Source organism: Ptychodera flava, chromosome 16 (genome assembly GCF_041260155.1).
Source record: "Ptychodera flava strain L36383 chromosome 16, AS_Pfla_20210202, whole genome shotgun sequence".
Taxonomy (NCBI): Eukaryota; Metazoa; Hemichordata; class Enteropneusta; family Ptychoderidae; genus Ptychodera; species Ptychodera flava.
The window spans coordinates 9,251,144-9,278,684 of record NC_091943.1 but is presented as its reverse complement, the minus strand read 5'-3'; the positions used below and the strand labels follow the sequence as shown (position 1 = coordinate 9,278,684).

At 38.8% G+C, this 27,541-nt stretch overlaps 1 protein-coding gene across 4 annotated transcripts in view; it reads left to right on the top strand.

The window, feature by feature from the left end:
* LOC139152749 (alpha-N-acetylgalactosaminide alpha-2,6-sialyltransferase 5-like) overlaps positions 1–15,062 on the top strand; it is a 55,322-nt gene extending 40,260 nt beyond the window's left edge. The window contains exons 1-2 of one of the 4 annotated variants that reach the window (XM_070726071.1): positions 6,163–6,402; positions 12,795–15,062. In XM_070726071.1, coding sequence (XP_070582172.1) covers positions 6,340–6,402; positions 12,795–14,903 — 2,172 coding nt within the window. In that variant the 5' untranslated portion in view covers positions 6,163–6,339 and the 3' untranslated portion in view covers positions 14,904–15,062. Of the gene's footprint in view, positions 1–1,156; positions 4,416–6,162; positions 6,403–12,794 lie in introns of those variants that run through there. The other 3 variants (XM_070726072.1, XM_070726074.1, XM_070726073.1) reach the window with 3 other exon arrangements.
* The last annotated feature ends 12,479 nt before the right edge of the window (positions 15,063–27,541 follow it).

Sequence of the window (27,541 nt, the reverse complement as noted above, 5' to 3'; positions counted from 1 at the left end):
ATTTGATGTTCATTAGACTGTAACTTTAAATTCAGATAATCAGGACTTTGGATAATATCTGCTGTTGATGATTGATTTTTCAGTATAAGTATGTTAAACAATTAAACCCATTTTCTGTAATTTAGATCAATAGTCCTTTCAAACCAGTTCAGTTAAAGCACAAAATGGCCAGGAGTGCAGTCAAGTTAGACTTGGTTCAAGTCGGTGAATTTTAAAAAATAAAATCATTTACAATTATAGTTTCTCTTGTGTCTCTCCTATTTCGTACAAACATATTCGGAATTTGGTAGCCCAGGCCATGTTTTCCCAGCGATTGAATGGGTTACCTTTGAGTAGATCTGCGCAGTATAGTGAGTTAGTTTCTGCCGGATTCACCGACTTGGACTTCTTGCAAAGTACCGGCGGCCAGACAGACTGTGTACACAGTGACGTCAAGCAAATACAAAATGATTGACAACTCCAGCCATTATTCTGGCCAATAAGGAGAACGCATGAACTTAGTGTTAGTGGTGTCTGATAGGACCCTTTGATTTTCGCATGGAACAAGCCGGTGGACAACTTCTTCTTTCCATCCTTGAATAACCGGCGACGATTATCGCATTTTGGAACATGGGCCCCACAAACAACACAGATATCTTTTCAGGCGTTTTTGGTGATACTACAAAGGTCGTGCTGATGTTTGTGGGAGTGATCGCACTCGACATTTTGTCAACAACGCCATGTGAGTTTTATGCACATCTCGCTTGGGGTCAAGAGGTAACTCCTCCAAATACAGAGATGTCATCTTATGAATAATATTAAGTAAATAAAAACGTCATTCATAAATAATTTATAGCAACGCGAACCATGCAAGAAAGCCAAGTCTGTGATTCCGGGTGAAATTCCCCTGTATAGCGTTCACCCGACTCATCGTGTCCACTCCACTCTCGCGTGCGTTTCACATGAAAGCAAAATACATATCATTGCGTTCACCACACTCAAACATTATGTAACAAATCACAGACTTGAACCAAGTCTACAGTCAAGTTTAAACTTATGGCATCCATTTTCAACAGCAGCAGTCTAACTCTCTTCAATCCAGAATCCACTTTGAATATATCAAATCTAGTTCTGATTCTAGACATCAGGGTTAACTTGCAACTTTTTTATTTCACAGGAATAATCCCAGAAGTACAATACCTTACCACTACTATGAACAACCTGAACTGAAGGAATGTTCTGAATACAACAGAATGGAAGCAAAGAAAAAGGACAGACATCGCTATGCCTTTGAGAAGAGTATCTTTAAGAAATGGAGCTCAATCTACAACATTACCTTCTCCAACCCAAACTGGATTCTTTCATAGTTTCAGCCAAGAGTGTTCAAAATAGTACTTATACATTCAAGCGGCAATATTTTAATTTTTTCTGTGATTTGAATCAGGGAAACCAGGCATTATGGCTTGATCTTTCTTGGTTGTAGTAATTCTGTAATATCGAAATTTCTATCAGTTTTATCATTGCGGCACAAAGGATGAAGGAAGTGTCAGTCTGTACAATATTAGATACTAGCTTAAGTTTAGATATTTACAGCACGAACAGCTTCACGATGTACGTGTATATATTTAGTTCAGGTTTACGTAAGTGAAGCCATGGCATCATCTGTTGCTTGTTACTGTGTCCATTATTGTCTGATTCCCTTGGCCATTCTTATACTGTACTGCACTGTTATCACAAATAGGGTTGCAGATATGGGTCCCAATGTATGTGCCAGAATCCTTACTGAACCTCAGAAGCCATCGTACACTCAGACGACAAAGTTACAAACCATTGCAAAAGTAGATGGTTAAAAACATACTTCACCTGAAACATCTATGTGTCAAAGTCATGGAGGGTACTTGTTGGAGACACAAAGAAGCGGTTTGTATGTCTTATCAGTAGCGCAATGTAAGCTGTCAACCAAGCAGCTTGATTCTTTTATCATCCAATCACAGCCATTGTTACATCAGCCCATACCAGACTATATTTATGAGCATGGAACAGCCATTAGCATAATGGGACAAGTAACAAAAGCAATGATAACAGGTGTGCTATGGTTGAGTAGGAAATCTGGTGAGCTTTTAACATCAACACTATGAGTAAAAACAAAGTTATCCACAGACACACAGCCACTGTACTTCTGCTTGCCACTTCAACAGGCAGTAATTTCTGTCATTTGCATCCCAAGCTGCTATTCAGCAGAGTATAGCTATTATGAGTTCTTGCTGTGAGCTGATTTGAAAGCAGCATCAGCTAGCAGCCTTGAGAAGCCTGCTACAACTACAGCTTCTCTGAGTAAATCTAGTCTAGAAAACTTTTTCCTGTCAAGTCTCTGACCAGATTAACACTTCAGTAGCTATTTCTTACATTGTTTCCATGATTGTCTAAGTTAACTGCCGTAGGGTGCTAAATATCATTCCAGCATTTGTAAGTTTGTTTGTGTCCTGTGTCTGTATGTACCACGAAGACTTTGAATTTCAAAACCCTAGTATTTTTATACTCACTAAGATAGTGTGTCTCATGCGGGTACATATATAAATTTATTTATTTATTTATTTATTCACAGGGTCTCGAGTTATGAATTATGAATATGATCAACAAATGTCTTGTGTTAAACTTTTTTTCAGTATGTAAGGCTTACCTGTGTCTAGTGTGTGTGCCTATTACTTTACCCTAGCTATCTGTGTATATTATTTCAAAGAAAACAGTCTATATCTGTTAATTGCCCTCCCTAATCCCCTTCATTAATTTGTTCTGCCGATCACCGACTGTTTTCTTTGAAATACCAATCTGACCAACATTTAGAGTTCTAGCAGTTTGCAGGATTTTTCCTTTTTCCCTTCATTTGCATATTTTTGACACTGACATGTTCATTTGAACAGATTCACATCTCCACCGCTGGGTGCACCTGTACACCAAATACTAAGATGGTAGGTTCTGCGGTTTAGCAGTTTTTGCAGTGGATGGACACACATACATACATACATACATACATACTAAGATACACACATACATACAGACAGGCAATTTTTCCAACCTCTAAGAATATCTTCCATAGGCATAGACATGTATGGCCATATGGGAGCTAAAAATGCATGATTCAGAAATATTGTTTGCACTTAAAATTTTAATTTTTTCCAGCAGTGGTGAGTTTATTAAAAATAGTCATGTGCACATGTTGACAATATGAGATACAGTCTTTTGTCGTGTACTTTTCAATGGTAGTGGAGGTGTTACCATTGTGTCACCCAGACAACTCAACAGCTGTATTATCTAAGCCAGTTTGATGTGCATATGACGAGACAGCATTCTGTTCAGGGGATTTTACATGTCACAGGTACTGCTACAGAGCTGACCTGTGGAAATTTTCACAGAAATTCGTAAAACTGATTCAATGGGGTTCTCAAATCGTGGCAGTGACCTGTAGAGGGCGCTATTAGCTATACTGATTCACTTGTAATATGAGTAAGGGTGTCCTGAATGCATTTATATGATCTTTACAGTTAAATGACTGATTTGTTATTCAGAAGGTTTCAGAAGGTCAAATGCTTGACATATTCACAGTTATGTAGATTTGTTTTATTAGCCACTTTGTCTGAATACATTTATCTTTTTCAAATAAAATCAGAGCAACTCATGAATTCCTTGAGTTAATTTTAGTAATTTCTTTAAACTTGATAAAAATTGTTTACATCAAAGAAAACTCAAGTCAGTGACATCAATTACCAGGCAGAGACTGTTGGTAACCAGGCCTAGCTGCCATAGAACATAGACTTTCTCATTGTCAAAGACATTGTGCAGTATATCCACCTCGTTAAACTGTAGTAACATTGCCAATATTTAGCAGTACTCCGTTTATGAATTTGTCAAACAAGATATTGAAAATGCTGGGATGTTATCAGCCATTTCAGTGACCCCATATGACCTTTATTCTGGGATTTCAATGGGAATATATGAATTCACCGTTTTGATTGAAAACTGAATGAACACAAAATATAAAACTATACTGATCTGACACTAAAAAAAATCCAGTACAAGGTTTACATTGTTCATGTAGTGACAAATAAACCAAGATGTATGATCAAGATGTGTGGGGTCATCAAAGTGACTAATTAAGAAGAGAAAATTCCTCAATGATGGCAGTACTACTACTACTTTCAAATATCATTTACTACTTACTATTGTAACATTTAGAATTTGGTTTTTTAAATGTCAGTATTTAAAGGAGGATCTTCTATTATGAAGTGCAGGTTTTTCAATGTGGTCAAGGGATGGTGCATCAAGTCACAGTACAGCAAAGTAAGAATGTGATTGGCTGGAGGATTTGTACCATTTGTAGCATTTCAAGTTTTATTTGAAAATGTATAATTATCAATAAAGTGAAGGAGTATCAAAGACATATTGCCTAGAAGTGCTATCTTCTTTGACTTTCTTGAAATATTTTCTGTGACAAAGCGGAAAAATCTGCCTTGAATATTTTTGGGTTGCAGTTTTTAGTGCCAAATCAAGGATTATGTTGTTTTTGTTTGTGGCATGGCACTCCCATAGAAAAGGTGTACGGGTATGTGTTAGGTCATTTTTTCAAGAAAAAATCCCTAAACATGGGTTGATTTTTTATCCGAAAAACCCTCAACATGGGTCAATAGCAAAGCAGATGTCCTATGCTTTAGCACTGTCTCTCCACCAAAGGGAGGGAGGGACTGTGGCTTTAGGAAAACCTTCACATGCAATATGATAGAGGTGAAAATTCCCCGAGTTTGTCAAGCAAATCCCTGACAATGGGTTATGTTTTTGGAATATACGGTAAAACCTGTCCAAATTAAGCCCTACAGGGACTGAGAAAATTGTTCGGTTTGGAGAGGTGTTCGGTTTATAGAGGTCCATTTTAAATGTAGAGTTCTATTGGAATGGGACTTGGCAAAGGATTGTTTAGGCAGGTTTCCAGTTTAGACCGGGTTCGGTTTAGGCAGGTTTCACTGTACATAGGCATTATAAATTTAACTGAGCAGAAAAATTTCTTATTTTGCTTCTTAGAGTACAAAATATACATCTCAAAAAGCACAAGACATCACACAGGGGAAAGATTTTTGTTTAAACTGTGACCGTAAATATGCATATTAATTTTAACTGAACACAAAATGGCATGGTTGCTTAAAAATTAGTTTTAACATGCAATTTTCCTATCTTTTCTCATTGTGATTCTAATGGTACAAAATATGTATCTCAAGAAGCAAGAGCCATAACAGAGGCGAGGAGAAATTTTTATGTTTAAACTGTGATCCACACTTAGGCATTCTAAATTGAACTATTATAGAATGACTTTGGGTGTAACTGATGCAATTTTCCTATCTTTTCTCATTGTGCTTCCAAGAGTAAAAAATATGTATCTCAAGCAGCATTACATTTTAAAGGGGAGGTTAGATTTTAAAATGTGATCCACACTAGGCATTCAAACTTTAACTACAAAGAAATTAAATAATTTTCAAAAACAATAGTCGGTTTCAGCATGCAATTTTCCCATACTTTCTGATTTAGTGCTTCTGAGGACACAAAGTATATATCTCAAGAAGCACGTCATAATTAGACAAGGGGGTGGGGATGGTGTGGAGAGAGTGAGAGAGATTGTTATGTTTAAAAGTAGGCATTTTACGTTTACCTTAATAGAAATTGACAGCATTAAAAATGAGTTTAGCATGCAATATTCCTATATTTTCTGTTTGAGTGCTTCTATTAAAGGATACAAAATATATATCTCAAGAAGCACCGTGACGTCATAGAGGGAGGGGAGAGATATTGTTATGTAGAAAATGTAGGCATCGTCGTACACCACGCCCTCTTCGGCGAGTCTTATCACCAACGCCGAAAAGGCGGTGGGGGGTGTGTGGAGAGAGTAAGAGAGATTGTTATGTTTAAAATGTAGGCATTCTACGTTTACCTTAATAGAAATTGACAGCATTTAAAAATGAGTTTAGCATGCAATTTTCCTATATTTACTGATATTTACTGATTGTGCTTCTCAAGGTGCAAAACAAGTATCTCAAGAAGCACGTCGCTTTGATCTTTGAAATGACACACGCGTACGAGGATGAGTCCCCTTACACGCATGCGCACATTTATGCTTCCGATGCCTGCTTCCCTTATTGTTTCCCTCCTGCCTCTTATGCCTGCCTTACATTCCTCGAGAGCCTGGTCGCTTAGACCAGCACGCAGTGCAGTCTATCCTCTCGACTGTGACTCTTATCCCGGGATCTAATCTTCCAGGACGGACTGTGCTTCAACCTGCGTTGGTAAATACTGGTAATATACTAGAGTGAAACAGCTATGGCAGAGCGAACCATGAAATCATCAACTATATCGATGAGTATAGATTCACTCTTTGATCGGGTATGTACAAGCATGGAGGTTGTAGCAGAACAGAAATTGATGTATCATAGGTAGCCCTGCGTACAGGTCTGTGTGTTTCCGGCGTTACACGGCCTCCTGTACAGGCCGTATAACGCCGGGAACACACAGACCTGTACGTAGGGGTATATCATAGGGGATTCGTGTAACGACAAGCCAGCTGCTGTGCTCCATGCAAGGCGTCTTTGGGGTGCACCATTTGGTTGAGGGGGGGGGGGGGGTGCTTGAGGATTTTTTGAAAAAATAAAATAGTCGGCAGGTGAAGAAGGGAATAATAGAATCCCACACGGTCTGACATGTTTCCCAGAAGGAAGAAGGTGGAAAATATGATGGGCCATATGTGAACCATCAGTGATGAATTTTGTATGATTTATGCACCAGTCATAAAGAATATAAAAAATTAAAATGTATTTCATGCCTAATACATGTATATCAATCAATAGATGATAACTTGCATCCAATTTATTTGTGGCAAGCTTGAAGTGCAGTGGTCGTCGCGCTGCCCATGCTCCTGAGAGGGTCCCCCTGTTGAAAACATATCCAAGAATGCCGCTCTGAGTTACAGGTTGATCACAATGTTTGCGATATTGCCGCTTGTTAAAGTGGCAGGCGATCTGTAACAAGCATACCAATTATAACTTACCAAATCTAACAATAAAAGGTCAATTAATCTAAGTTAAATATCTGCTGAATATTGAACAGTAATTACACACTGTATTGAAATCACACTTGATCATGATTTTCTTGAAGTGGGCTCAGCTACTGTAATATCGCTCAAGCCAGTTGGTAGCTCCATGCTGAGCGTACTTGAGAACACTTACCCATACGCATGTATATGCCAAACACACTATCAATGACCAGGCTCTAGTCTACGACATCGCCAGCAAAGACTAGAGCTTTTATTTCCAGAGGCTCAACAGGAGGCCAGTCAACAATAATGCAAGTGACAGAAATCTACAGCTCACAGAGCAATGCCCGCTGCAGCAAGAAGAATCTGTTCCGTGGTCTGCATGAACATCCATGTCAAGAGAAGCGGGTATAATATGGTGCGTTACACTCGGCTGAGAATCCGACTCCACTTCGAAGTTTACCCCGTTATGTGGTGCAAACAAGAATTCTGTGTACAGGTATCAAGTCAAGCGAAGGACCTTTCTTAGTTCTTTTTGTTGTGTGGAGTTATCTCATTTGAACGAGGATTCAGACCTGCTCAACAATCAGGAGGTACAACAACAAAGTTTGCACAGCACCGGTAGGCCTACACTAGGCTGTTGTATCACTGTCATGACTGTTGTATAGTAACAGGATCTCTTGACATGTCCCTATGTGTAGCTGTGCAATTTTCCTGTCATATGCTGCAAAAACCCGCGAAAACTTTACTATTTCTTGCCACGTATTACTAGAAGAAGTTAGCAATTATGATCAATAGTGGGTGTGTGTCAAGTCGTCGTGGGAGCAGTACGTTATAGGATTGGATTCTCTTATTATTATTGTGTGAGGCCCAAGTACATTTGTTTTCATTCCATGGGAAAAAACTCTGTAAGGTATAACCATTTCTGGGTGAGACCAGGGAGGGCAAAATGTCTTGGCTTCATCTTTCTTGGCATAATAAATGGCGTAATGATGTTAACTGAATGGAAGTGCTGCTCTCAGCCAGTCTTGAATAAGTGAGATGTGAATATTAATGCTTCTCTATCTGAGTTTTTGCCACAAAATCTTCTGAATATAATCAAAATGTGCATCGAAATGCAACAATTAATTTACCCTCCGTTTCCTAGGCGATGGCACGACCCTTGCTACACTCACTGGACGAGCCAAAGTGGGAGGGGTAATTTCAGTTTGGTCGAACAAGAGGGCTCGAGACCAGAATTTAACATTTAAACTTGAAACATGTTTAATCGCTGACAAGATGTGGACTAGTGTTAATCAAAGTAAAAGTGTGAAAAGGAAAGGTTTTATATCCCGGACACAATGAAAAACATTACGACTGGAAACTGTACCCCCAGTTGAGAATAGTAATGCCCACAGCAATGGAGAACACTTATCCTTGAGCTGAGAAAACCAGACCATCATTTCGAAATAGAGCTGCAGATTCGAGAAGCTCGTTCAAAATAGCTAGGTACACCCCATAAAGGGGTGGTTTCGAGTTTTGAGGGCAAATTTCGCCTCCTTCATATAGAAATCGTACGTTTGTTTTTCCAGGAGAACACACCATTTGACACAAAATTTGCATGTAAAGGGGTCGCCAGTAAGCACGTGGTCAAATCTGGCATAAGAAACAATATGAAATGTTGGGTAAAGCCAGTCCAAAATAAACTGATTTGAACTTTTGTGTTTTGTAATTTATACAATTGCAGTAACATTACCTTTTTTGACAACATCACACAATGTCATACGTTTTGAAACTGAATACTCCGACGTATTCTGTGTCTCCTTTGCTAAAAAATACGGTATGCCGATTACCATGTAAGGAGATGACGTCAAGACAGATTTGTAGTGCGTTTTGTCCTGGATGGCGCACGAAGTTTTGTCAAGGTAGCTTGTGTATTTATTTCCTAAACGGGAGAGATTCGGGCCGATCTAAACGAAGGCCGAAGAATGTTTTGATACTCTAAGCGAGCTGAACTCTAACGCGAATGGTTGGATACTTTGGAGGATGTCTAGAATGATCTCGTCTCATTAAGATTATTTGGCGGTCAGTATTGAACTGCGTCACAAGTTTGCGAAATGAGTATTCCGTCGAACGGTCAACGAACGATATTTTAGAAATCTGGAGACATGGCACATCGCATTTTTATTTTAGTATTTTATATTTTACAAAAGATTTAAGAAGCAATGATTTTGTCAAAAATTCTGAAAAAAATATAGGAAGATTTGATCGCGAACACATTTTTCACTTGGGGTCAACTAGCCCTGCGTACGATGCTGTGTGTTCCGCTACAGCTAATCGCCCCACTCACCACAGCCCTGCAAAGACCCGTATGTAGGACACAGGGCATTGTCTACATGTTTTGTCCCAGGGGTGGGTAGGTGTTTCGTTGTATCGCTAATAAAGATATATTCTACCAACCTTTGGTGTTCGGAGTTAACTTAGCACTGCCCTTGACAATCTTGCGTATACGTTTTATCAACATGCTGCGTCTATTATCTGATGAGTTTTGAGTGCCTAATTAGCCAAAGTAATCAAGGGTAAATTACTAATCTGTGGACGCTCTCACCAGATTATCACCGGATTAAATTTGACAAAGTCAACAACGAACGCACCAGCAAGGTATAACTGGTGCGTTCGTTGTTGACTTTGTCAAATTTAATCCGGTGATAATCTGGTGAGAGCGTCCACAGATTAGTAATTTACCCTTGATTACTTTGGCTAATTAGGCACTCAAACTCATCAGATAATAGACGCAGCATGTTGATAAAACGTATACGCAAGATTGTCAAGGGCAGTGCTAAGTTAAGACCGAAACACCAAAGGTTGGTAGAATATATCTTTATTAGCGATACAACGAAACACCTACACACCCCTGGGGACGGACATGTAGACAACGCCCTGTGCGTAGGGTCGGTGACTTCAAATTCATTTTGGGACTTGACGTAAAAAGCCAAATTACTGCCGAAATTCAGCGTTCTTGGGCCCAAGTCGTATCCCAGCCTACCTCAGCTACTCGATCGCTTCCAAAAATGACAGTCTTTTATTCACTTCTCGTAAATAACCGTCGATGTCGGCAACTCTCTCGCCAGCCCTGCGTACGATGCTGTGTGTTAGCTGTAGCACATAGCATCGTACGCAGGGCTAGGGGTCAACATGGGGTCGCAGCCATGTTGCCTCAAAACTTATTTCTGTCTGCACTCAAAACTCAAAAATGTCGGATATGAACCTGAAAAATCGATGCAATTTTGTCAAACTTCGGCGAAATTTCAGCCAATAGAGAAGATTTCATCTAGGTAAGGTAAATTTACTGAAATTTGATCGACAAATAATCCTGAGCTTGAACGTGACAGCTAGCTCGCCTTCTCCGGGAAGTCAAGCATCCAGCTGCCCATACACAGTTGCCCATATGGCCAGGTTTATGAGATTGTTTTCAAGCGACGGCGGCAGACCGTATGGGGCTCTGGATATGAACCTACCGCCGGTGTAGCTGTAATAACTGTTGCGTTGTTTTTAGTGCCCACGGACGAAGTCCTGGGGAGTTATAGGTTTGGTCATGTCAGTCCGTCCGTCCGTCCGTTCACGCAGATATCTCAGACATGCCCTGGTCAATTTCTTTCAAACTTTGCACAAGAATAGTACCCAACCCCATACAGATGCACGTCGATTTGTTTCACAATGCGATCGAATTTGGCCGTGTTAGAGGACTTTTTAGTTTACACCTCCATCGACTCCCATGTATAAGGCAGTTCTCCATGGACTCCCATGTATAAGGCCAAGAAAAATAAAATTTAGTTTCTCATTGTATTCATATTGCCTAAAGGATGCAGTGACACAGTTTTTTGTCCCCACGGATAAAGTCCAGGGGGCTTATAGATTGGGTCATATCCGTCCGTGAGTCCATCAGTCAGTCCATCGGTTCACGCAGATATCTCAGACATTTTGACAAAATATCATGTGACCTCAATGACCTTTGACCTCAAATATATATATTTGTCCACAACTCAGTAACCACAAGTGCTACACCCTTCATATTTGGTATGATGGGACACCTTATGACACCACATATTGTACCTCATTAATTATGCGCATATCTAATTCTGAGCAAGTCAATAGAGCTGGATGTCCGATTTTTGGTATATAGGGATAACTATAGGGTAGAAATCTAAATATGCCCATCTAAATATTAGACATCTAAGGAGTTTAAGCAATTTCCACTATAAATAAAGAACCCCTGCCTCAAACTCCACAAAAGTTGCTAGACATATTTTGCCGTTGTCATGCCATTGCTTCGTTTAATAACCAGTTAATCAAATGCCTAATTGACAGGAGGAAATTCAAGACCATATTTGAATAGTAGTATATATTGTCCTCAAAATTACTCTATCACGGCCCAAGTACTCATTGCCTTCAGCAATACTGCCTTGTTATTATTATTATTATTAATCTTTATTTAAACTCGATAACTCCATAGGTGAAACACCTCTTTTCGTGGAGGTCGAATAGACAAAAGAAAGTCATAATACACTTTACAGCACAAACATGAAAACACAAAAAACACAGAAGTACAAATAAATAAATAAAAAAACTACGAAAAGGCATCAGACAAGTAAGTATTATACAAAAAGTTGTTACAAGATTTCTTAAAACTAGTCAGTGACTCAGAGTCCCTCATTGATTTGGGGAGATTGTTATATTCATCCACACCCGCAACTGACAAGGTGTTCTGATAAAGAAGTGTACGTGCTTTGGGAACTTTAAGGAAGTTCTGATTGGAAGAACGAAGTGATCTGGAAGGGATGTAATTATTGAACATACTGGTTATGTAGTCAGGGGTTAGATTGTGAGTTGCTCTGTAAATTTGGGCCATACGGTTACATTATATTTAAATCTTATATCTGTGTACATCAATGTGGTCTCCCTTATCGCAGCAATAGCATCTCATGTCCTGCTCTGGCTTGCCAATCTTAGTCTTGAGTGTAATGTTTGTGTGAGGCATTGTGCTTGTTGCTGGCCTAAATATATATACAATTTTGATCATTTTAGTGATATTTTTTTGCTGTACTTTACATAGCATTGTGTACAACCCGCGTGACTGCGCGCCATCAAACCCCATTTTCTCAGCTTGACTGTGTGCAGTAAACTCAGTGACATAATGTGCCAAGTGTATTGTCTCAATGTTCATAGCCTTACATGATTTTATAAATAGAGGCATTACAAAGTGACAGACTGCTCCCGTCTCACTGCGATTGAAGTTGAGAAGACTTAATATGTTTACAAAATTTATGTTTATAAACAAAAAAGTCGCGCATGCGCAGCGCGATGACCACTGCACTTTAACTATTCTGTCAATACTTTCCCCTATTGTGTTACGATACTATAACACACCGTAATTGGAAAAGTTAAAATACTCTCAGTTATTGCTCTATAAAAAAAGCATTTTGACCATTGCTGTGTTTTTTTTCCTCACCATTCTACTCATATGGATATTTCAGCTTATTGCATTTGATTTTATTTTTAAGAGATATGTTACAAAGATGAATGAAATTTGGAAATATAAACCTCAGATCAATTTTATTGTTTTAATAAAAATCTGAAAATTTTTTAGGGGAAAATCTCATATTGACTTTTAGTTGTTGTTTTCTGTGAAAATTACAGCAAACAATTGTATCTAAAATATTTCATTGAACATTACGACAATAATGAAAGTTTATTTTGTTCTTTCCAGGGTGAAGAATTAATAGAAATGCTTGGATGTCAAGTGTTTATCCTTGTTTCACAAGATGGAATCTGGTCTAGTTACATGGGAAGTGAATTCTTCCTGAAAGAATTCTCTTCTTCCGGATTGAAAATGAAATCACAGGATGTTCTCAGAAAAAGGACAAATGTTAAGATGCAACATGATTTCCACTTTGTAGAAGATGCTGGACGCAGTCAACAAACATTGTACAGAACACAGCAAAGAACTTATCATATCAACAATAAAAAATCTTCAAAGCATGAGGATGTTGAGACGCCTCCTTGCTCGTTTGACACACTTGCCAGGGCATCAAGTACTGAGAATATGACAGGAGACTGTTGCATAGTAACCAACACCATGAACAGTTGCGTAGAGACTAACCGCCAAAATGATGAGAAGGATGTGAAAAGAGAGCAAACTGAAGAAATTCAAATGGAATGTTTTTCCAAAGAAAAGTTGGTGAAAGAGTCATACTTGAAAATTGATGATGAAGGAGAAACAGCGACTAATGTTACTATAAAAACCGAGGCAAATGATGAAACTTCCGATACAGGAACCATACCAGATATGGCTGATGCAGAGATGATTTTGGCAAAGGTTTACAGAGGAAATGTTTCTTTGTTGCCAGGCAACCATGGCTGCAATGAGGAAAAGAGGGAGAAATCACCTGATGATCATGGTGGAAGGGTGTTTCAAAATGTTGAAATAAAAACAGAGGATACAAATATCGAGTCATACTTGAAAATTGATGATGAAGGAGAAACAGCGACTAATGTTACTATAAAAACCGAGGCAAATGATGAAACTTCCGATACAGAAACCATACCAGATATGGCTGATGCGGAGATGATTTTGGCAAAGGTTTACAGAGGAAATGTTTCTTTGTTGCCAGGCAACCAAAGCTACAGTGAGGAAATGAGGGAGAAATCTCCTAATGGTCTTACCAGACGGGTGTTTGAAAATGTTGAAATAAAAACAAAGGATACAAATATTGAATCAGAAGAGGGTGCTGTTGACAACCCAGATAAATCAAAGCTGAGTGAATCAATCAAGGCAAATGCTGCACACAGACATCATCTTGGAAAAAACTATTCTGAGGAAGATTTCAGGCTTCACAAAGAAAAGATAGAAACGATGTTTAAAGAATCAAATGAGAGTAAACCACATTTATGTGAAAGGTGTGGTTTATCATTAAAGGATTTAAATGGACTGGAAGTACATCAGCAGAAAGCATTATGCTCTGAACGTAAATGCCAGTTTTGTGGAATGTGTTTTCCAATCAAAGCCTGGCAAGAACACTTACTCGAAAAACATGTGGCCAAGGTGACCATCTATCGATGCCACATCTGTGAGAGAAAATTCATCTGTTATCATTCCCATCGTGATCATCTAAAAGTTCATGAATCGGAGAGGAACTCTCTGATTTGCAATGTTTGTGGAGAGACATTCAATAGATTTTCCACATTGAAACTTCATCAGCTTGCACATAAAGGTACAGAGCTTAAGTGTGAATACTGTGAGTACACAACTTTTGTGAAACATCGCTTGAAGAGTCATATGAAACGACATTTTGAGAGAGGAAAGTTGGAATGTAAATTCTGTGGCAAACACTTGAATAATGGCGTTTGTCTCAGCTCCCACATCCGAAGATTTCACATCAAGTCCAAACATCAGTGTAGTGATTGCAAGAAGGAGTTTTCGTTTCTACCTGAATTGAATAATCACAGAGCTCGACACCATCAAGACAATGTAGCCAGTTTCATCTGTGAACAGTGTGGCAAAGGTTTTCTCTCTAAAATTCTGTTAAATCGTCATCTCAAAAAGACTCACAATGAACATCCTGTACAGTGTGAGGTTTGCGGGAAACAGTTCAAGCACAAATCAAGTTTGCAGTTACATTTAAAACTTCACAATAAATATAGACATCAAATACACCCATGTGAATTTTGCCCCAGAAAGTTCATGAGCAGATCAGAGGCCAAAGTGCACATGAGGTCCATCCATTCTGACGAGAGGCCATATCAATGTCAGTTCTGTGAATATTCCTGTAAATTAAAGGGAAATCTGACAAGACATACAAGAACACACAACAGATAATGAGTTAACAACTAAAGAAAAGTCGGCTAATTAGATAGGAGAGAATGCAGGGGTCAATTTTTGAATGTTCACCATTGATAAAGAGTCGTCATGCAATTTACATACTTCAGGCAGTATATGCCTCAAAATTGAAAGATTTGGACTTTTGCTCAAACTTTCCTCAAGGAAACCTTCAAGGAAACTCTTTCATTATCAAAAGTAAAACGACCAACAACGGATTGTTTAAGTTTGAGAGTCTGAATATCTGCCCCTGAGACAGATATGATATCTTAGATTTACTCCAGGTGTCAATTTCTAAGCAATAGCTACAGTTCATGTCAACAGCCAAGTAGGCAGCAATTAACTAAAGGTGAAGCAGCTTGCTCAATATTGATGAAAGAGACACCTTGGGTTTCCTCCCATGGTGGGACCAGTTATGGAAATTAACTGTGAAAACTTTAATTTAATGCAAACCTAAACATTGAAATTAATGTATGAGTAGCAAATGAAACACTTAATCATAATGAACAGAAATCCACAGGAATTAAGCGTAAACATGTAAGATTTGTAAGTGAGTGCACCTTTTTATGGCAGTGATCCAATCAGTAATGCCAAACTTTTTGATAGTAATATTTGCAAATTTCTTAAAATAAGGGCAGACACATATAAAGAATATTCCTTCCTTGGAGTAACTTCTTGTCCTTTAACTTTACAAATTTCATTTTTGTGACCGAAAAATTGCAAAGTGTATTGTTATATTTTCCTAAAATAAATCTGGAGATAATCGCTGGTGTGTCTATATGAGTCTTATCTGTCCCTGTCTACTTTGAGTAAAATCAGTTCCCATTTTTGTGTGTCTAACTATACAATCAATAGAGTATGAGCCACATTTCATGCCAATTAAAACACGTAAATTGCCAATTATGCATACTACAGTCCGTGATTTTCACCGGTTTCTATAATCAGGTCAGAGGAGAGACATAACCATAAAGAGTGTATGTCACAATACAAAAGCAGACCTTCCCAGTTGTCACAGTTGCATCCCTATGGCAGGTTTGCATCCATATGACATACTCTGGTATGCGCGTACAGGTTATGTGAGCAGAGAAGCTGGATCGAGTCAGTCACCAAGACTAGCAGCACTGCAGTGTAGGTCCCCATAAAGGCGTGTCATAGGCTTTTTCTTTATTATCCCATAATATTGTCTAAGATGTCTAAGTTAGAGAGTTTCAGGAGCATGAGAACAAAGTGATCTAACATGGATAATATTATCCGATAAAACAGCATGTTGGCATCGGCCACTTCCTCACACATGTAATATTAGACTCTAACTTAGATATAAGATGATATTATCGATTTTATCCAATAATATCCAATAAAACAGCCAGTTGGGCATCAGCCACTTCCCAATCCTTCTAATATAACTTAGATGTTAGACAATATTATCAATTTTATCCGATATTATCTGATAAAACAAGATGTCTGGCATCAGCCACTTCCCTACCCAATTAATATTAAACTCTTACTTAGATGTTAGACAATATTATCAATTTTATCTGATATTATCCGATAAAACAGCATGTCAGGCACCAGCCACTTCCCCACTAATCTAATATTAAACTCTTACTTAGATGTTAAATTCTCATATTAGACGACTGAGGTATTGGCTGATGTCCAACATTGTGTTTTATTGGATATTATCAGATAAAATTGATAATATCGTCCACATCTAAGTTAGAGTCTGATATAAGACGGGCTGCAGGGGAAGTGGCCAATGCCTGACATGCTTTTTTATCAGATATTATCGGATAAAACCGATAATATCGTCTGACATTTAAGTTAGAGTCTAATATTAGATGGGTTGGGAAGTGGCTGATGTTCTGACACAGTTTTATCAAATATTATCGGATAAAATCGATAATATCATCAAACTTTTAATTTAGAGTCTATTATAAGGCGAGTCGGTAAATTTCTTAACAAGTAACTTAATAAATAAATTTGACCTTACAAAGGAACTCTTAAAAGCAGTGTGCGGTCTGGGACACAATGATTTTTCTTGAATCATTGAGTTCAAGTTTCTGGTGGCAAGGAAGACTGGGCAATGGCCAAAGTTGGGCAGTTGAGGAGCATTGAGACTAGTTAATGGAATTGAAAAGTGTATTGATTTGCTCACCATGTTATCTCAGGCAGAAGGCAGATCAGATGTTCTACTCAAAGGTTTTCTTACCTCCATGATTCCATCATTGGTCAGGTTTCTTTTTTTATTTACTGACAGTCTTGAGGTCAATTTGTGAACAAAAAATTGCGTCTTGAGAAGACTATACTCAAGGTGGAGAGAAAAGTAATGGGACTCTGAATTATTTAAGTAATAATGTACCCCTTCCAGGATAAGGCCAAAAAATAAAATAAAAATGGCTGTTCCGATAACATGGTTTTCAAAAATAGGGTAGGTAGATCGACAGGGATTTTTTTTTTCCAAAATATTTTTAAATTTAAATATGCATTTTTCAGGGGTTCAGGGCGGTCAAACACTGGCCACAACATTTCCAGAAAAATGTATCATACAAATAAAGGAAAAAACTTAAAAGACATCCTTGTTCAAGCGAAAATCAAATGCCAAGTAATGAAGGTGTGATTTTACGGGATTTTTCTTTCCTTTTTTTTTTTTACTTTGGATTTTACCTTAAAAGTTTGGGGTTGGCAGGTAAAAAATAAGATAGGTTGGGTTATCGGAACAGCACAATTTTTTTGTTCATCCTAATAGACTCAAGCAAACTTTGCACGACATAATATACTGACAAAGCAGAGTACATCATGCAATGCAAAGTATGCTTTCGTCCATTGTGGGTCAGATGGGAGAACATTATTGCTATTATTTTATAGTTTTGACGATGCAAGGCATTTTTAGGTAAAAGAAACACCCCATAGCCACAATGCTGGATAATCTGATGGGTGGATGTGATAATCGGATACAATATCAGTGATAATCTGTTGGGGTGGATGTGATAATCGGATACAATATCAGTGATAATCTGATGGGGTGGATGTGATAATCGGATACAATATCAGTGATAATCTGATGGGATGGATGTGATAATCGGATACAATATCAGTGATAATCTGATGGGGTGGATGTGATAATCGGATACAATATCAGTGATAATCTGATGGGGTGGATGTGATAATCGGATACAATATCAGTGATAATCTGATGGGGTGGATGTGATAATCGGATACAATATCAGTGATAATCTGATGGGGTGGATGTGATAATCGGATACAATATCAGTGATAATCTGATGGGGTGGATGTGATAATCGGATACAATATCAGTGATAATCTGATGGGGTGGATGTGATAATCGGATACAATATCAGTGATAATCTGATGGGGTGGATGTGATAATCGGATACAATATCAGTGATAATCTGATGGGGTGGATGTGATAATCGGATACAATATCAGTGATAATCTGATGGGGTGGATGTGATAATAGGATACAAAATCAGTGATAATCTGATGGGGTGGATGTGATAATCGGATACAATATCAGTGATAATCTGATGGGGTGGACGTCACAAAATTCACTGGTATTGATAAAGCTGTAATATCATAATTAGTAGGCAATTTCATTTTTACATTGCACTGCCAGGTTTCTTCAAATTTAGCTTCAGTGATGCAAATAAATGGCTGTTCAAGATCATATTTAGACTATGAGAAACAGATCCTTAATTATTTTTAGACCTGATGCAGCTACTTTGAAAATTGGAAAAGCACACAACGATGATTTACACGACTTTAAAGTTTCACAAAGAATGAAAGAATCAAGTTTAACTCTAGAAGAAAAGAGACTTCTCAGAATGTTAACCATAAAATCAGTCATCTCTTCCATTTGATCAGAATCATTGTAACCATGACAAAGCAAATATAAAATTTAAGGAACAGCATTAATGGTCATGACCATTAATTCATTTTCGCAATGGTTTCCTTTATCTTGTCTTAAACCGGGTTGAATATATGCCACGATCACCCATTCATTCAGTATCTTTCAACATGTCAAACAATATAAGTAGTATCTCGTATCAGCCTCAGAGACAATTCTGTCCACCAGCAGAGCTATCAATCCAGGGTAGAAAATATGGTGGTTTCAATCGGGTTCGAACTCACAACGTACGGTACCCAGTCACTTAGCGGAGAAGCCACAGACAAAACTGCTGGGCCAAATCCCCAATCTCACAAAGATTGGTTCAATAACCGAGCTACGCTGTTATAATTTTTCTGACAATGAACTCTAAACTTTCTTTATTCATAATTGGTATCATTTTGTTGTACATCTACCAGATCTAAATCAACCCATATTTGAATAGGCAAAGAAAAAATTCACTGTGACAAAAATTAAAGTATATCAGCTGTAGAAAATTGCTTTAACCCAATTAAATTGGCAAAACTTTGACATTAGTAAAAATAGTACCATGGACACTTGGCTCACATTTGGTTCAATGTGGCAGGCCAGAGTGAGTGTACATAGGATTCATAGCTTCTATCAATCAATGGGCCTAAGCTTGCAATGATCATGATGTCAAGTGCATATGAACACATTTTGATGCATGGTCCATCAAATACCAAGGCAAAGGATGTAATGGTTGGCAACTGTTGCAATGGACACAAACATATACAACACCATGCAGCCTGGTACATCAAAATAATGATACAATCTGCTATACCAAGGTAAAAAGATGTCCTCTTGTGATATTGTAGTACATGGAATTAATGTACTGGTAAACAATATTTGGTAATTCATCAAGCAGTAATTTTTAAGGAGGTCTTTTTGTGTGTTTCTGCAAAAATATCACCAACATGTAAAATCTGGTCTGTGGTTAGATTTTAGCAGTTTGCAGGAATTCCCCTTTTTTACCTCATTTGCATATTTTGGCACTGATATGTTCATTTGAACAAATTCACATCTCCACCTCTACGTGCACCTGTACATCAATTACTAGGATGGTGGGTGCTGTGGTTTTTGAGTTTTTGATGTCAATGGACATACATAGATACACACACACATCAACACTGACTTACCATATAAAGCTCTTTGGTATATATACCAAATGGGAGCTAAACAGTTTAGGAAAAGCTTGTTAAGATGTCAGGAGTATGTAAAATTTTCAAAAACAATTATAAGAAACTCTGAGAAAATTTAAAGTGCCATATTTACATCTTTTCTACAAAGTAATAAAATTTAACTGAAACTGGCCACAAACATGGTAATTTGCGTCCAAACAACGAATCTGTATTCTCTACAGTACATTTGGATTCTTCCCCGCCTAATGACTTTCATGATTTGTTTTGTTAGTCCTGGGGATAACTCTTTTGCATTTGTTCTGCTCCTACAAAATTTTTAATCTCTCTTGAAAATTTGCCAGTGAACACTACACAGCAAAGCTGCCAAGAGACAAAAAATGTAATTACTTCAACCTTAAAAAAAAGCTATCAATCAATCTTCTTTTTTGCTGCAGATGCAAAAAGTCCCCTCCCACTATGGAAGAATTTATTGTTTAATTATGAGAGACATAAAAGAAAGAATAGATTAAAAGTAAAACATGAGGTAGAATGCACCTCGGGGACAGATATTCAGACTCTCAAACTTTTTCAATTCCTTTTCTAATCTTCTACTTGTGGGGGTTCATTTTGAAGCTCTTGGTGTAAGAAAACTTTTCCCCAGCTTAGTTTTATGAAAACTAAAAATTTATTTTTCTTCATAGAGTTAACACGGGGATGGTAGCCATTTTGAATTTCAAATATTGGTAAATCTTGAGTAATTTTATTCTCTCTCACCAAACTTTGCACGGTGCCCCCGGATTTTTATTCTTTATTTTGAAAGAGAATGATTGAAATATTCCTTGAGGAAAATTTGAGCTAAAGTCTTTCATTTTCGAGGCACATACTACCTTAGGAACATGAGCAAATTGTCAACAGTCAGAGTGTAAGGTAAGCAGATTGAGAATCTAGTACAGTTGTTTTTTATCTTTTCCATCAATTCTTGTGGAGAATCACATGTTTTGTGGTGCTGCATTAATTTTGAGCACACAATGAGCTCCACTGTGCAACAATATTTGAACATCTTCATGCCTGTTGCTGAGACTTGTATTTATTGTGTAATCATTGCTTAATAGTACAGTATCAGTATCTGTAGCATGTGTCTGTGACAGACTACACTCAACCTTTTCAGACTATCAACAGTCCCTTGTGCTTCGATCTTCTTTCTCTTATTGCTGTAGTCTCTCACACATACAACAGTGGGGGGAATCGCAAGCATAGCACCGAAGGCCCGAGCTGGGCATACATGTATGTTGACACAAGGGACTGTTGTCTGTTGCAGGACGTGGGTTGACTATAAATTAATATTCATGAGATAATGACGTCGAAAACAAGGCGGAGGTAAAGCAAGAAATTTGCGGTCACCATGTTGGGTTGGTACTGTTTCCAGCTGGCCATGCCATGACCGGTGAGATGCGACCCGCCTCACCTGTAAATCATTTCCTCTGTGTTAGCGAGGTTACAACAGGGTTTCTGTTGTTTTCATTGAGGGCGCAGCAGAAGACAACAGTCCCTCATGCCTTATTGCACCCACAGCTCGCACCTCCAGTGCTTTGCTTGTGATTACCCCACCATTGTATGTGCTAGCACCAATAAGAGACAGAAACGGCACAAGAGACTGTCGACAGTCTCTCAACTTTTCAAAAAATAGACACAGATATAGGTACATGCCAACTTGCTCCATTTACATCTATGATGTTATAATTTACTACACATTGTATTGACATACCTTGTTGCTGGCCACATTCCACCTCATCACCACAAGTAAACAAACTGTCACCAAAGGAACGACACAGTCATTGAGTTTTTTGGAGCAAACACCTGTTAAAATGCTAAGCCTTCAAACAGTTATTGAAAACACTTTTGGTCCATGCTTCAACATTTTTATGCTCCAATCATATACAGTATAGTTGAAAATGAGTTACGGAAATCCTCATTGGAATGACACAGCGGCAGCCGAACAACATTTTTCATGAAATTTCAACAAAATGTGTTTGCAGTGTTTTTAAGTGTAAATATGACATTTAAAAGAATTTTAGTGGGATAGTAAAAGCTGTTTGCAACTGCCAAGATTTTAAAAAGCTTCCACTAGCTCTCACTGCATATTTTCCCCTCACCCCTCTGTACAACCAAAACTCCCAAGTGTCCCTCTCCTCATCACAAAAGCTCCCCAGTCTCCTCTCCCCATAACAAATTTCCCCTCTGCCATCTCATCAATACATGATATTGTCCTTACTGCTAAATCTTTCAGGTTTATTGCATTGAGTTATTCTTACTTTGGACTGGAATGTGTTCAGATTTGACAATGTGTTAACCCTATTGCTTTTACCATGGGCTTTATAGACTGAAAGATCCGTCATTCCAGGACGCTCTCTATGCTCCCCTATAGAGGGCGCCCTTGAGTACAGCTCTTTCAGTCAACCACAGGCTGTGCTGCATATCAAAAGCCTTAGCTGAGGGCGATGGCATCAGCAGCATAGCCGTAATAGCACGTGCGACTCACTGATGATGAAGTTGTACTTGCAAGCAGATTAAACCCTCATCTGATGATAAGTTTGCCAGCCGTTCATCTTTCAAAATGCCCACTTTGAATTGAAAACAAAAATTTTGCTTGCCCACTCGGCCTCCACTGACATAAAAGAGTCCTCTTCTCCGACCATTGAGACAAAATATCTGCCACGCTTGATTGTACAGATAAGGGGAGAACCATTTGATTTCTGGGGGGGGGGGTATGGAGGATTTTGAGAAAAAAAAAATTTGTCACCAGGTGAGAGAGAAGAAAAAAAAAATTGATCCTGTCATGGCCTGAGAAAAAAAAAATTGTCATAACAGACAGAAGAGAAAAAAAAATTGTCACAATGCACCAAAAATAAGCAAAATTTGGAAACCTTATTCTCATGTATTCTTTGCCGGCGGCGCAAATGTTTTACCACAAGCAATTCTTATGTTTCTTTTCCCAGCACTTATGATATAAGCATGCACTACATGGGTCTACTTTACACCTCAGTACACTCAATGTTTTCCTTCCATTTTCTGACCCAAGAAATCATATTTCAGGATTTCTGTTGCCATATCTCAATGGCATAGGCACTATCTAAAGGGGACTATTTGACTTCTGTAAATTGTGAAAATTTAAAACACAAGACAGGAGTCAATAAACTAGTGTTAAAACCAATAATTATTTTGTCAATATGAATTTGTTAGAAAGATGTACCTTGACAATGAAAAATTGAGGAACAACAAATATGATGAAATACAATGTGTGAGCCTTGTTTTTCTGACCACAAACACCGGATCGCAAACATACCATATTCAGGCTTTTCATTAGAAGCTGGCAGCTGGAGAAATGACACAAGAAGGTCACAGATTTTCCGTTCCTGTATATTCATTTGTCTTCAGTCTCTGGCAAACGGAACTGTTTTTCATAAATTGTATTGTCATTGTTTGGTTGTTGAATATTGTGACTCAAAAACTGATCATGCAAAAAATGTAAACAATATCAGTGTTCAATGTCATTTTCAAACAGTTTTACCGAGTGCAAAATAAACTGAAACTCCTCTCAGATTGCACCATTAAACACATCAATTTCTCAAAATTTCCAATACGAGAGGGGGAACCCCACTCTCGTGTTCTCCCCCCTTGGGATATTCTAATAGTTTCACTTAGTAAACAAATTAAAAATCTCTCAGATTGCACCAGACTGCACCATTGCACACATCAATATCTTAAAAAATTCCATGTAATATAGGGAAAGCCCCTGTGACACTTCCCCCTAAGCCTCTCTCATGTTCTCCCCCTGTACTTTCAAATTCTCCCCGTCAGATATCCTAGTGAAAACCCTGTCATAATATCCATCCAAATTAAACAATATACTATATGGTTAGATACTGCGTGATCTTTTATATTTTTATTTTATTGTGACTTTGAATTTCATTTTGATGTGTTCACCTTTTTTGAACCATCATGAGATAACTGATGATAGTCTAGCAGGGTACATCAAGATTTGAAAGGTCTTTACTGTTGCTGTAATTACATGTATTGGTATTTAACTTTTCTAAGTGGGGAATGGTCAAAATTTCAGAGTTAGAGAGGGAGGTTACTCAAATTCATCATGGTTGGTTAAGGGGGAAGGGTCACTCGAAATTTCGGAGTTTCAGGCCGTCAATAATGACGGCTCCCTTATATACAACACATTACAAACTTGATGACCAATAAAAAAAAAATTGCACTGCTACTCCATTTGGAAAAAAAAAATTGATGCAGGTCTGACAGTAGAAAAAAAAAATTGCTGTCACTCTGACAGGAAAAAAAAATTTGCTCCCATACCCTCTTCCTCCATACCCCCCCCCCAGAAATCAAATGGTTCTCCCCTAACTGATCAGAACATATGCATTTGATGTTCATTAGACTGTAACTTTAAATTCAGATAATCAGGACTTTGGATAATATCTGCTGTTGATGATTGATTTTTCAGTATGTTAAACAATTAAACCCATTCTCTGTAAATTAGAGCAATTTGTCCTTTCAAACCAGTTCAGTTAAAGCATAAAATGGCCAGGAGTGCAGTCAAGTTAGACCACAGGTCCAGTAGGCATAATTTGTGATGATTTTTTCCTATTATTGTCATAAAAAATAATTATGAATATTAATAAATTATTAATATGAATGTTACAGAATATTAAAACATTTTTACACACAATGTCGTCTACTTTGTGTAAATGCTGTCTGGAAACTCCATTGTTGTGATAATTATGATTATTAGGGGCCTAATAAATTATGATTATGACTAATAAAGTCATATTTTACACATTGTAATGTGCTTATATGAACAACCCTCTGGAAACCCTTATATAGTTTCACAATCTATGCCAAAATATACAAGTGACACCATTGCCCAGGTTCAGTCTACGGCGAGAGTTACCGTTGCCCAGGTTCAGTCTACGGCGAGAGTTACTACACAGTGTATATAATGAGAAGGTAGCCAGCTCCACTCGACAGTAAACTGACATACCCATGAATTACCTCCGTTTTCTTCACTTCTGCATGTTGATTCTCAAAAATTTCTCCCGGTGTTGGCAAGTCTATAAATCAGCCATCAAATCTACCCAGTTTTGGCCACTTAGACGGAAAATTTGTGAAGTTTGAGGCTGCGAGAAGGTATATATCGCCAATGAAATGATGCAGCCTTACCGGAATCGACAGCATCCGGGATCTTTTAGGGCCGTTTGCGAAATTTGAATGTAGCCGCCAAGCGGGGCCGAGGGCGGAGCCATGATTTAACGTTATTAGATATGCTGACATAATTGATCGTACGGCCTATGAACGCTCGTGACCTTTGATTAGACCTCTCATCAGTTGACCCGAATGTACATGTGTCTGATCAACATCAGAACGTGGAATGAGTTTCATTTCTCTAGTTGGACGATGTATTTTTCGAACTTTATAGCGCTGTTCACGATTACAGGTTTGTTACTAAATATAGCTGTACGCGCGACATCGGACACGCAGCTTGAAATGCGGACAAATTTTATCAATGTTGCATGCGTGGCTGTTTTTGCAGCTTGTACTCTGAGTCGTGAATATATTGTTTTTTAGTATTCACTGTTACACTAGCAGTCGCCCACTGCGATGTATTTTCGTCGTTCTTGCATGCGTAATTTTCAAAAGCGTAATCTAAAAATGCGGACAAATATTGATTTTTGCATATTAATGAGAGAACAGTGACGTAAACTGTGAACGGCCCTATAGCAGTTGTAAGGTTGCTCCAAAGTAGCTTACTGGGTATACGATCAATGGAGGTGGTAGCTTCAGCGAAACGGGGACAGCATCAACTGAACAAACGTCAAATACCGCAGTAGGCAGCTCAATATAGATTGCTGCGATCGTGTTTGCCAGCATTATATACACCTTATGCATATTATTTGATGACACCGTCATCACGTATGTGCATTACAAACGTCCAGATGAAATTCCGACGACAGTGAGCACACCGTCATCAACTGTGACCGACTTCTCTGCCCCTCCTCCGCCAAACACATCAGCGACTAATCCGTAGCAATTAAAATGTTTCCACTAGCTGTGATATTTGACCGTGGCGGTGACCTTTGATTTGAACGTGTTCGCCGCTGCGATATCACAGCTAGGTTTCCACGGTATCCACCTATTCCCAAGAACCTCCGCCATGTGCACATCGTATCCACAAATACCTTGAATAGCAAGGAACACGACTAACACTTCCAGGCTTACAAACGTGCTGACATTTTCTTGCCCGTTCTCATTTCAAAATTTTAGTGTTTTTTCCATAGACCCAGCTGCATCCGTGTGTAGCGTCAATTGTTTTTCCCGAAGACAGAAAGTCCTCGCTTCAGTTTCTGAGTGTGATAAAACTGCAGAGCTTCGGTTAGGATTTCCAAATCTGCGTAAGGCTGTTCGCAAATTGTTTTTCTATTTGCGTAAAATGTACAAAAAATGCGTACAACATGACTACATGTAAGTACCTATATATAACAGCTGTCTACGCGATATCGAAACCGGTTCAAAAGTCAATGAATAAAGTGTTCAATAAACAACATCAGTGACAATGTTTTTTCTTTGATATTAGTTTCACAATTTGTTCTATTTTCTGTCGACGATTTTCATTTCTTACTAATTATTTAGACTACAACTTCCCACTATTGCCTTCGCTGCTTGACCTATCATCGCTGCTCTGAAGTCAAATTCACTTAGTCTCGGGCCTTCCATGGTATCACCATCAGATCATTATGGATGATTATGGCTTGCTATAATCATGGTTAACGCGGGGAAGGGCACGGAGACGCAGGCCATTCTACCTTTGCCTCACAACCACGCCTCACGCTTCTGCCGAACACACAATGAACCCTTGCCTCTCGAATCACAGCTGCTTCTTGTCCACCCTCACTATCAAATATGAATGCCATGCATGCCTTGCATGACGTCCAACCCGTTATCTGCTCGCATCACTGACCATCAGCTATCCATGCATACCCCCCTTGGCCAAAGCCATTTGCCGCCACTTCAGCTCCTGCAACGATAACGTACACATCACAAATCCTTCCCGCACCCCGACCATGGGTAAAAACAAAGAAAAAGACCGGGCAAGCTGCCCGCCGATCTTCATCGCGACCGAAGCGGACTCCGAAGCACCTTGATCCCTACTTGGTACGGAGACAACAGGCTCAACCCGATGACCAGCGCCCTACCACTTCGAACCCCGATGCAGTACCAATGCAGGGAGCGACAGACCACATCTCCAAACTCATTGAGGCCGGAATCGCCACAGCCGTCGAATCGATCCGACGTGACCTGCAAGTCCAAACGACCGGTGCTGCTGGCCTGACGGCACATCACCCATCAAGCCACCCTATCACTTCCGCTCACACAGATACTGGACCTCTATCGCCTGCTTCGATCATCGAGACCAGTGTGGAGCGGGCAGCCCGACCGGCCCACTCGCAGACTCACCAACAGCAGGCGTACGCTGTAACACAACAACAACCAGCCATTACAGCGAGCCACACAACTGACCTGGTCACCGCTGATGG